The 13,357-nt window shown below is 34.5% G+C and overlaps 1 protein-coding gene across 13 annotated transcripts in view; it reads right to left on the reverse strand.

The window, feature by feature from the left end:
- Positions 1–380: 380 nt before the first annotated feature.
- LOC106872513 (uncharacterized) overlaps positions 381–13,357 on the reverse strand; it is a 252,407-nt gene continuing 239,430 nt past the window's right edge. For 9 of the 13 annotated variants that reach the window (XM_089357347.1, XM_089357342.1, XM_089357352.1 and 6 more), the window contains one exon: positions 734–1,412. Coding sequence is in view for 3 of the 13 variants with exons in the window: in XM_089357348.1 (XP_089213474.1) it covers positions 1,395–1,412 (18 nt within the window). In the remaining 10 variants the exon portion in view is untranslated. Of the gene's footprint in view, positions 1,413–13,357 lie in introns of all 13 variants that reach the window. The other 4 variants (XM_089357348.1, XM_089357343.1, XM_089357355.1 and 1 more) reach the window with 2 other exon arrangements.

The following is a 13,357-nucleotide window of genomic DNA, read 5'->3' on the forward strand; positions in this document are numbered from 1 at the left end:
AGTATTTTTTTTACTGAATATATCAACAAGTGAACGATATACCATTTATGTGTGTGTGTGTGTATATATATATATATATATATATATATATACACACACACACACACACACACACACACACACACACACACACACATATATATATATATATATATATATATATATATATATATACATACACATATACACATGCACATACACACACACATAAACATATATATATATAAAGAGAGAGGGAGAAACATAAGTATACAGATATGTCAACATCTTTTATAATATAAATATATATATATATATATATAAATATATACATATACATACATGCACACACACACATATATACATACATGTGGTTTTTTAATGCATGAATAATTTCAGTATACATCCTTATTTACTTTCTTTATTGTCCTTCCTCTCTCTCTTTCTTGCTCTCTATGCACTGTACCCCGCTGCCCCAATCTTACAGCAACATGTCTGATACCAATCACTATATTCATATTAATCATTAACCCATAAACAGAAATCTCAATATATAAATACAGTAAAATGATCTCCCACACCCAATCACATATTCATACATTGATTGTTATAGAATATAAATAATGTTAAAAAATATTTTTAACAAACTGAAATTACCCCAATTGTTTAAAAAATTAATTCCATGGACTGATGTTTTTGTAGATGAATAACAATGAATTATGGTGATGATAACAATAAAGACAGACGATAATGATGACGTGATAGAAACAAAACATTGTTCAGATAACATGTGAGATGTGAATTCAAATGTTCTAAGCAGAGCCCTTCTTAGGGAAAACAATGAGAAGCTAGTTGGAAGGCTATATTTAGCCCCTTTGCAGCAACACACATTAATGTCCCAAATGTTAGAATACACTTCTCATAGTACATATTCTTATTCAATTTTGTGAACTTGTTTAACTTTTTGCTGATGCCAACCATTACTAGTAATGTTCTCTTTTTCCAAGAACAAACAACATTACTCTTTAGTTTGCAAAATTGATAGCTAATCCCCTGCAACTGATGATTGATTAGGCATTAGTAGTTATGGCAACTACATGCCCATTGTTCTACAGAAATGCATTGTTGAAGAATGTAAGAAGAAATTCATATAACAGTCTTAAAAAACAACTAACAAAATAAAATAAAAGAAAAGAAACAACAGAGTCTGGGATATTTTAGGGCCTTCTTCATTATATCATCTTTTATCTGGTGACGCAGATGCTAGTCTCCTGAACTTGATGCTGTTTCCTTTCCACCAGAAAACTCACAGAGAAGTGAATCTAGAAAGCAGAATTATCATGTGAGAATGTGGGGAATACTGAAAGCCAAAAGTTTCTGGATTGGAATGTTTCAATTCTTGGAGATTTGTAGCCTCAAGGTGACAGCCAGGCCTGTAATGAAAGATAAAATAAATTTGAAAATACATTATTCAAAATATTTATGACAAGCTGCACTAATTGTTACAAAATAAAGAAAAACAACATAAGCAATCAGCTCCAGAACTGTGGTTATCGACAATAGAATCTATTACATATATAATAAGGACGAAATTTGTCAGTCAGTCAATTTCTCATATTTATGCTCACATGTACAATAGTTATTCAAACATCAGGTAAAATCCCTTATGATAGTCATTCCAACTGTGATTAAACCTTGAGAGTGATGGGCTCTTCAAGACTTACATATCCCAAACTTTCTGTACATCATGACCATTTGTATCTTGAGGTGAGTGAATTGGGTGTTGTAGCACCAGGGCCCAGAAAGATTACAAGTCTTTTATCATATTTTAATTATACATTGATGAGAGTAGGGCCCATATTATCAGTAAAGCAAATGGACTTGGAAACATGTATACAATATATATATTGCCCAGGTAACTGATCTAGTAGGAATTTATATTTTATTCTGCATAAACAAAGAATTTCAAAAAATTGCGGGAGGCTTATACAGGGGTGACACACTATTCGCCTGGGAAATGGAAAGACAAAGGAAAACATTATTCAAATTCTTCAAAGGCATGGGACTTTCCATTTCAATAGAGGAGGAGCATGACACAGTCAACTCCTTAGATGTTGCACTAGACCTAAGTACTAGCCTATTCAAACCATACCATAAACCTAATAAAAACCTTAAATACATTCACTATAATAGCAATCACCCCAAGTGATTAACCCTATTTATAGTCTTAAACATTTCCACCCACAAATCAAGACTGTCAGCTAATGAGGAGATATTTAAGCAAAATGAGAATTATTATAACAAAGTGTTGGAGGAGGTAGGATACAAAGAAAAATTAGTGTATAGCCTAGGAAACGAAATCAAAATAGATATATATATATATAATAAGGTTACCTGTCAGACACCAAAATACACAAAAATATAACCATAAAAACCTAGTAAAACCCTACAAGAAGATAGAGGAACCAAAAAAAAAAAAAAGACAGGAATGAATACATAGGATACAATCAAAGAATAAACAGCTTGAATGGTAATAAAAAAGATTCGAACACAGGTGAATCTCTTGTGAAACTACCAAGTGAAAATAACAGTAGAAACCATAGAATGCTCCGTATTAGAAATGTAGCAAACCACCCCAGATGCACATATATACAAAACACAACAATGAAATACAATAATGCCCTACACACCCAAACAACCACCACAGAAATAAGAAAGGCCCTAACACTAACAACCACATAATACTTAATAATATCAAAACTAATAGTAATTCCAGGACTACTCTGTGGTATAATGCTACATTTGGGAAACAAATACTGTCCAGTATTCTGAAGCAGTTTTGCACCATGATCGAGAAACACTTTCCCAAGAATATTCAATATGCACAATGTCCGACTCACTTTTCCACTAGTTATAACCCATCACACAATGCGAGAAGACTTTTCCACTAGTCATAACCTATCACACAATGCGAGGACCAGTGAAAGTAGTAGACAACACAAGAAATATGAATCTATCAATGAAAATATTGATAATATGAATCTGAATGAAAAGGTAGAAACAGTTAAGAACAAAAGGGATCAGAACAATAACACCAAAATAACACACACTGTAATGAGGGCGGGTAATAATCTAAGAATCAGCAGTCAAAAGGAAACAACCCTAATACAAACTGATACCTCGACTAGACAGGGAGTGTGAACCACTAGAAATAACAGCACACAATCACCTATGCATAGAAAGCTTAGAAAAAATACTTCACCGATAGAAACAAGGATAGCACAGACATCTAGCAAGAGCCATGACACAATAAATAATAGAAACATGGAATTAGGTCACTGTAATTGTGCCAGAGATGCAGTATGCCCATTAGACTCAAGATGTTTGATGAAGAACTAAGTCTATAGATGCAGAATCAATTCTGAGGGAAGGACATAATATATGGTTCAGCTTTTTTAATTCCAAGAGAAGGCTAGCCAATCACTTAAACTCATATAGGAATAGAAATAAGATGAATCATATGAGCCTAAGCAAACTAATCTGCTCAACTACAGACAGGAACCATAGCTATAATATGGAGTGAGAAATAACCTGTACAGCTAAACTATACTGGGTAGGGAAAAATAGATGTGAGTCATGTATAGAAGAATTATACCAAAATATTTGCATAAAAAGAAACAAATTTACTTAATACCAGATTTGAACAGGCCTTAAGATGCTTACGTAAACATAGCAAAACATTGAAGAAATTTCAAAAAAAATTCTAGATAATCCAATGCTCCATCCACAGCTGAGTGTGAAAGGATGGATAGAAGAACATATCCTAAACTCAAAAAAATTCATGGCCTTCCTTAACAAATTTAGCATATATTCTATTCGAAGTATACTGCAAAACATAAACAGCACCAAACACTACACTTGAAAAGAAGGCTACAGCATACCCAACTACTACAAAACACTGATCAGACAACAACTGGTGTGAATCTGAGGTCAACCGCGCAAGCCTACAAACAGATCAGATTTCAGTTTCAACCTCCACCCGAACCCTAACTAACAAATAACTCCATTTGTTTGAAACTAGCCAAATGGACAGACCCTGAAGAAGCTGCACCAAAACAAACTGTGCCAGGTTGCATCTGCAAGTGCCTGTAATCAGTGCAATGAAAACATGTGTAAGTCATAAAGTCCATAAAATTATGCTATATAAAATTGTAAAATAAGAGGAAATAAACTCTGAGGGTGAATAAGTCTCCATGTTCTATATCATTATAATTATTGCCATTATACACTCCAGACAATATTACTGTCCAGTGAAGTGAATAATTACCCACCAGAGGAATTTACAGTGTGAATGACAACTAATAGTAATTATAGACATTAAATACTAATCAATGTGGTAAGCTGTAACCTGGAACATAACTGAGAGCCACCACGGTATTCACCCAGATGATAATCCCTCCAAACTCACACATACACACAAACATAATAAAAAGTAATGTATATTTTACGTCCAATTTATAGAACTTTTTCTGTTATTTCATACAGCTGACAAAGGGTTGGACTATATCCGAGTAAGTAATACTCATTGAAATTTATTTCTATTTTTCCAAATATAATGATGCATTTTAACTTGATACCTCCACTACCCACACAGCGATCATAAACACACGTGTTACCTCAACATCAGACCATCTCCGAACCCAAACAGCATGTACAAAAAAATTACAAACAGATTAAATAACACCGGTATTATTCCACCCAAAAATAACAACCGAGAAGTGCTTGTTACACAAAAAGTACGAAGATCTGAACGTGCAAAACAATCTGACAACAGAAATGAACGAACCGGTACCCTACGAAAACGACAACCATCAAAATAAAGGGCCGGACATTGTTCCTCATGTCCCGCAAACAAAACTAAAACAGCATAAATGGACACGTGAGGAATACATTTCGATCCTACACGCTTATTTCACAGCAGTGCTCTACCCAAAAAACGAAAACGCAACAACACATACATATAAAATATGGAAGAAAAATAATGTAAACAAAGACCTCGATAAAACAATGAGCCCTAACAAACTAGCTAACATATGAAGATATATTCTAAAAGCAAAAAAAAATATCAGAAATATAAATAGAACAATTGAAAGGAAAAATACATCAGGAAAATCTAGATAGTAGTCACACAGCAATGCCAAATAATAATATAAACACTGAGATAGTAAAACACGAGGACAAACGTAAAATTTCCGGCAAAAACGAAGTAAACAAAAAACAACAAACCCAGACCGTAGAGATGTATAATAATGTACAAAAAGCACCAATCCAGAACACTACAGACAAACATATGAATGAAAAGGAAGGCAAAACAATATAAAGCCTGGAAATAACGAAGGGAAACCTAATAATTACGATACTATGAAAATGAAAATAACCGAAGAACTGAAAACCACAGATCTTAGAATGGACCACAGATTATATCTCCCAAAAATCAAAATAGACAATAAAACAACATCAATAATAAATAGCATAAACCTGGCCGTCACGGAACTAACAACCACAGAAACAACTGGCAATATCACAGAGCTAAATGACATAATATATGCGGCAGCCACTGCAGCCAGAAAAGAAGCAGGATACTCACTCAAACCCATCCGAACAGGAGTTCTACCACTCAAACAGACCTTGTTCTGGAAAAGCCCCTACATATCCAGAACAAAATTTTAAAAAAGAGAAAAGATTTATCAATTCTCAACGAAATTAGTAGACAATCAACACAACTAAGTAACAAGAAGAAAACAAAAATACTGTACAAATACAGCATTACAGAAAAAGACTTACCTGAGGCAAAAGAAAAACTAAAGCAAGATATCATTGCCAAAGCACAAAGGATCCGCCGGTATGAGAAACGCCAACGTTTCTTTGAACAAAACAAACAGTTCAAATCCAACCCCAAAAAACTCTACCAAGAACTGGGTAAAAATAAAATAGACATTACTGCAGCACCAACAGCAGAACTGGAAGAATTCTGGAAACAAATATGGTCGGTGAAGCAACAACTTCAGAAAAGGACCATTAAAACAACGAACTTAGCACCTGAGCAACTCTGGACCCCTATAACAACTGATGAAGTCACCCAGACACTGCAAAGACTAAGTAACTGGAAGGCACCTGGGTACGACAAGATCCCCAACTTCTGGTTAAAACACCTGACAGGAATGCATAAAAAGCTGGCAGAAAACTTTAACAATATACTAGCAGAGCCAAAAACAATGCCTGAATGGCTCACGAAAGGGAAAACCATCTTAATTTCCAAATCCACGGAAACGGAGAAACTACAAAACTATAGACCTGTAACCTGTCTCCCTACGATCTACAAAGCCTTTACTGCAATAATATCGCAGAGATTGAGTAAGCACCTGGAAAATAACAACCTGTTTCCAGAAGAGCAGAAGGGTTGCTGCAAGGGCGCATACGGCTGTAAAGATCAATTATTGATCAATAAAGCCATAACTGAAGACAGCCGCAGAAAGAAGAAAGGCCTCAGTATGGCCTGGGTGGACTACCAAAAGGCTTTCGACAGTGTTCCCCACACGTGGATTCTGGAAACACTAGTCATAAACAAGGTGGCACCAATTATTATAAAATACATAAGGCACTCAATGAACAAATGGCAGACAGTGCTACAGCTCCAAACAAAAGAGGGACTTGTGAAAACGAAAGCCATCCCCATTAGAAGAGGAATGTTCCAGGGAGACATGCTCTCTCCACTCCTGTTCTGCCTGGCACTCACACCTTTAACTGAATTGCTAAATAGAACTGGATGCGGTTACAAACGTTACGGCGGGAAAACAGTCAGCCACCTTTTATATATGGATGACCTAAAATTATAAGCTAAAAATGACAAAGAGCTGGAAACACTACTACAGACAGTACATAATTTTAACAAGGAAATAGATATGAAATTCAGATTAGAAAAATGTGCCAAAGCAACCCTGAAAAGAGGAAAATTAGTTAAAAGTAGCAACCATACAAATATTTAGGAGGCAATGAACTAGATAGGATACAACACACACAAATGAAAGAAAAAATAAAGAAAGAGTACTATAGACGAGTTAGATCAATACTAAAAACAGAGCTCAATGCTAAAAACAAGATAATGGGTATTAACACTTTAGCTGTCCCAGTTATAAGCTACAGCTACAATATCCTTAACTGGACACTAAACGAACTATCTAAAATAGACAGGAAAACAAGAAAAATAATGACAGGATATAGGATGCACCACCCAAAATCTGACATAGAAAGGCTATATATACAATGCACAGAAAGGGGCAGGGGTCTTATAAAGCTGGAAAACTATTATAAAATAACCACCATAGGACTGCAAAAATACCTACTCCAGAAACAAGGAAAACTAATACAAATAGCCACAAAACATGAGCAAAACAAAAAACTGTTTTCAGTATTTAAGGAAGCTGACAAATACAAACAGGAAATCATACTACCTAACAAATACGAAGAAGAAGAAGAAGAAGAAGAAGAAGAAGAAGAAGAAGAAGAAACAACAAAAGCTATAAAACAAATGAAATCCAAACTAAAACTAGAACAGCAACGGACCATGATAAAGCGATGGCAAGAATAGCCCCTACATGGTAAATACTGGGCTAAACTAAATGCAAAAGAAATAGACAGAGAAAAATCCCAGCAATGGTTGAGAAGCTCAGGACTCAAAGCAGAGACTGAAGGATTTTTAATTGCTGCACAAGACCAAAGCCTCCCCACCAGAAATTACCAAAAACATATAATGAAAAGAAACATAACAAGTAACTGTAGAATATGTGGAGATGGACAAGAAACAATAAATCATATTATCTCTGGCTGCCCAGTCCTGGCTAAGAAGGAATATATTCACAGACACGATAGAGCTGGGACCTATATACACTGGAAGCTATGCCAACACTATGGAATAACAACAGAAAAAAGATGGTATAAACACACGCCAGAAAAGGTCACAGAAAACGAGAAAGCAACCATACTCTGGGATATGCCAATACACACAGATAGAGAAATTAAGGCAAATAGACCAGATATAGTTGTCAAAGATCATGAAGAAAAAAAATGCTTTCTAATTGATGTATCAATACCAGCAGATGACAACGTTTCCCTAAAAGAAATGGAAAAACTTTCAAAATACAAAGACCTGGAAATAGAGGTAACTCGAATGTGGAATCTAAAAACAGAAACAATTCCTATCATAGTAGGTGCCTTAGGTATAATAAAAAAAATATTCAGACAAATACATAACAAAAACACCAGGACTTACAAATATATATAACATACAGAAAATTGCACTATTGGGCACTGCACACATCCTACGCAAAACACTTTCAATACAGTAACCATAAGAGCATCACAGCAAACCACAGCACATACCCAAGGCACACAGAGCTGCGCTCGGTAGTGAAGTGAAAGCACGTTATAAAAATAAAACTACTGAACAATAATAATAATAATAATAATATGAAACAAAAAGAAAAATTAAAACAGTACACCAAACTGCTTATCCTATGGTTAATCTGGAGGTATTCCCTCAGTGGGTAGCCAGTCTGATGTCAAAAAGTCATCCACTGGTACAAACTCTTCATCAAATACAAACCTGGATGGTCACTTGAATGAGAACTGCCACAACTCAAATCCCCCAAGTTCACTACCACAACCACCACAAAAATAAAAAAGCCAGAGGACCAAATGAACCTAGGAATAGTGTAAAGAATTAATATAAGCTTATTACTATGCACTAGGTAGGCCATTTCAAGAGAGACACACTGTAACCCCATTCAAAATATGGAGAACACAAAATCAAGATAGCAGATGGATAAAAACAAGTTAGCAAATGTTAGGAGGGATATCTTCAGAAATAATAGACTCAGGTACTGAAATAATCACAATCAAGTGTGCAGTTAAAAATAGCCTAAATATAATCAGGAAGGAAATGAAGAATCAGATCAAGGCTTAATTGAAAAACTGTCAGCTGACCAAATCATGCAAAGGTCTTAAGAAATAAGAAATTCTGATGAACCTGATAAAAATAACTGGGAAACTGGTATAGAAATGGTATAGCGCATTTACTGAAGAACACATAGAGTCTATGATGGAAATGAAGCAGCAAATCCTGAATGAGCTTACAGTTGTAAGATATCAATGGAAACCAAACTTGAGAAGAAAGCCATACTGGAGAAGTAAAATTGAAAATGAAATTTAATTAATGAGAGAGAAAATATTAATATTAAATGAACTAGTCTCTGGAAATGATGTAAGATCCAGAAAAGGAAGAAAGATGATGGGATGGATTTTCATCAAGAGAAGAACTGATGTCAACAAAAAAAAACACTGAAACAAAAGATCAAACAAAAGTTCAAAGAATATACAGATTTGAGAAAAGAAACAATAAAGAAACAATTTTTACAAAGAAAATAAGCTATTTACACCTAGTGCAAAAACATTTAACAGAGAAATAGGGAAGGAAAAAATAACCATTGAAGATCTTCTCCCCACCTCCCATGGAAAAAGTTGAAAACTTTTGGAAAAGATTTGGAGTGATAAGAAAATATACAATAAAAATGTAGACTGGATTAGATGCACAGAAGGATTCTACAAAAATTCACAAGAACAAGCATGGGAAGAGACCTCAACAGCCAACCTATGGATGACACTCATGAAGGCTCATAAGTGGAAATCCCCTGGTAAAGATAGGGTGCCAAATTCTTGGCTTTCATTGCTCATGTGCACATGAAATATTAGTCCAGCTGTTCAATAAAATTATGAAAGATCTTGAGAAAACAACTGGATAGCAAATGGTATTACTTTGCCCAGTCCCAAAGTATAATGAAATCAAAGTTAAAAAAAACTATTGGCCCACAACCTGTTTACACACTAATTATAAATTTTTAACATCTATTCTCATGGAGAAAACATGCATTTATGGAAGAGAACAATATTTTCCCTACTGGACAAAAGGGGTGCCAATGAGGCTCATATGAATGCAAAGATCAACTAATTAATTGCATGATCCATGAGAACTGTCATAACAAGCACAGAAATCTCAGTTCCATATGGATTGATTACAAAAAGACTTTTAACAGCATACCTCATTCATGGATCTAGAAATTCCTAAACATCTTCAAAATTTCTGAAGCATATGTCATCGTGGAACATGAATCTCTAATTATCTCATTTTAATGAAGTACTAAGTACAAACATTATCAGCATCGACTGTGGCATTTTCCAAGGTGACTTACTTTCACCTCTTATTTTTTCATAGCTCTAATTCATGTGAACTTAACATAACAGGGTATAGTTATAAAACTGACAACAAGAAAATAAGCCATCTATTTCATATGGATGACTTAACCCTTTAGTGTTCAAACCGGCCGTAACCGGCCTATTTAATTCCCCTTTATTTGTTCAAGCCGGCCGTATCCAGTCATATTCGACTGCTCTACAAAATCGCTAAAAAATAAACAAATCACGTTATTCAGTGCTTGTAGCTTTGAGATAATGCTAGATGAAGCCTTTCCCGCCTTTATCCAAGTATAAATACTGCGAAATTGTTTAGACCATGTGGTTTTTTTCAACATTTGAAGAGAAGTGTGTACCTTAGTTGTTAAAGAAATGGCGTCAGCAAGTAGCAATTCCGACTTTGAAGGTTTTACTCTTAACAATATAGAAAATATAAATGAAAACAAGAAAACAAGAGTATTTTGTCTTGGGCTGAATCTGATATTAGTGATTATTCGTTGGACGAGGAAGATTTTGAGAACAAAAGTGATGAAAATGATATCATAAACATGGCAACATGGTCAAAGATTACAACACCAATCACTATTCCTGATTTCACAGAAAACACTGGTCCACAACACAATTTACCTCCTGATGCTCAACCACTGGACTATCTACTTTTATTTTTACCAGACAGTTTTTTTGAAAATGCTGCGGAGGAAACAAACAAATATGCGCAACGTTTAATTTCTATTCATGGAAGAGATGATCCACTATGGCAGCCAACTTATACTGCAGAAATGAGAGTATTTATTAATACTATGTTTGGTGTTAAACAGCTTCCTTGACTGTGGAACTACTGGAGTTCGGATATAAGGTATGGTGATCCATATATCTCAAGTATAATGTCGAAGACACGGTATTCGAAAATATCTCAGTATTTGCATTTAATTGATTCTGCTAATGCACCCAGCAAAAATGACCCAAACTACGATCCCCTGTACAAAGTACGTCCTGTAATTGATTTACTTGTTAATAGTTATAAAACTGAGTATCTACCTAGGAAAAATCTCAGTGTAGATGAAACCATGATAGGCTATAAAGGCAGAGTACACTTTCGGCAGTACATGCCTGCCAAACCTACTAAATGGGGGACCAAGGTATGGAAAGTTTGTGAAGCAGAGACTGGATATTGTGTAAACTTCAGTGTTTACACAGGTAAAAAATATAACGGAAACAGACTGCATGGATTGGGACATGATGTATAGTATGGTCTCTTACCGAACCATTTCACCATCAGCATCGACACCTCTGTTTTGACCGTTTTTTTTCTTCAGTGGCTTTGGCAGAAAATCTTGCCTGTGTAAGTACTTACACGTGCAGTAGTTACGGGAAACCATAAAGGTTTACCCTGTGAAATGAAAACAAAGTTTAAAAAAAAGAGAAAAAGGAAAATTGATGAGCTACTGCTTTCAAAGACAAAAGACAGATTTTATTTCTGTCTTCTAATGAACAACCTGGTGTTGGCGCTGAGGGGAAACCCCTAGTGAATATTTGTTATAACAAATATATGGGTGGGGTTGATAAATCCAACCAATATTGGGCATATTACCCAGTTGGTCGAACTGGGAAGAAATGGTGGAGGTACATTTCGTGGTTTTTAGTTAATTTAACTATTGTAAATTCATATATTGTATATGTAAAAAGCCACAAGGTACCTCCGCCACCAAAGGACTATGACCACTTGAAATTTTGGGTTGACATCGCATCTCAGTTATGTGAGGGCTTTACTTCTAGAAAGCACAGAACTGAGAGAAAAGCAAAATTAACTGAGGTGGATGTCAACAGAGAAAATATTGACTTTCATAAAGTCAAAAAGATAAATGGAAGAAAAAATGTTTGCAGACTGTGTTCGCTGCAAAAAAGAAAAACTGCAAAAGGGTATTAGATAGAGACTTCGTGTATGTGTTCCTTTTGTAAAGTGCCCTTGTGTAAAAGGTGCTTTGGACAGTTTCATGACAGAAATATGTCATAACTATATAATTTTGTATATTCGTTTTCATTTTATTATAAATAATATGTGAAAGTGAGAAATACATATTAATTTTCAGTATGTTACACACCTGTATTCACCTTTGTCTCACCTGTTAATGAGATTTTTTTTATTAGATGCATTCTGTTACGTAAATGAATTCATCAAATTGTATAAGAGTACATAGCCAATAGTATATTGACTAGTAAAAGAGTTTTGTACTTTATTTTCAATGGAAACGTTTGAATGAAATATAGAGAAAGAATAAAATCTTGTACCGATTACACCTGTATTTTAATTAATTCAAATTAATGTACCTCATCTTGAAAAATGTAAAATTGTTTGGTGGTTGACATCTGGGATAATTTTAGTAACAAATCAAACAGGTAAGATGTTTTAAGAATATGAATTTTAGTGTTTATTCATAATGTTATTGTTTTTACATCTGTTAATTAAATTTACCTGCCCATAAAAGTCAAATTTAGTCAGAAAGATCAGCTAAAATTATGTAACTATAAATCACTGGCATATAAGTACCCATTTACAAAATTTTAAATCTGTATGTAGAAAATTAACAAAGTTACAAGCAAATATTGTGGACACCCCACTTGAACCTGAATAAATCAAAATTAATGTGAACAGATAAGCATTACATTTGACAAATTAATCTGAACACTAAAGGGTTAAAACTATATGGCAACAACAACAATGAACCCAAAAGCTTATTACACTCTAAGAAAGCATTCAGTGATGAGAACAGGATGGAGTTTGGTGCTGATGAGTGTGCCAGGGCCACATTCAAGAAAGGGAAATTGATAAAATCAAATTCAGTCAAGTATTTAATTTTTTTCATGAAGAACTCGCATTTTTTCTTTCATTAACTTCAAACCATATTCTCTAATCTTCTCAAATACCCTTTTAATGTGTTCTACATGTTGTTTCTGTGATTTGCTTTCATTAGAATATTGTCTAAATAAGCAATAACAAAATCACAGTCACCCAGCATTATATCCATTATTTGCTGAAATATGGAAGAAGCTACTTTTACACCAAAGGGAAGCC

This window comes from Octopus bimaculoides, chromosome 9, assembly GCF_046866305.1.
Source record: "Octopus bimaculoides isolate indiv1 chromosome 9, ASM4686630v1, whole genome shotgun sequence".
NCBI lineage: Eukaryota > Metazoa > Mollusca > Cephalopoda > Octopoda > Octopodidae > Octopus > Octopus bimaculoides.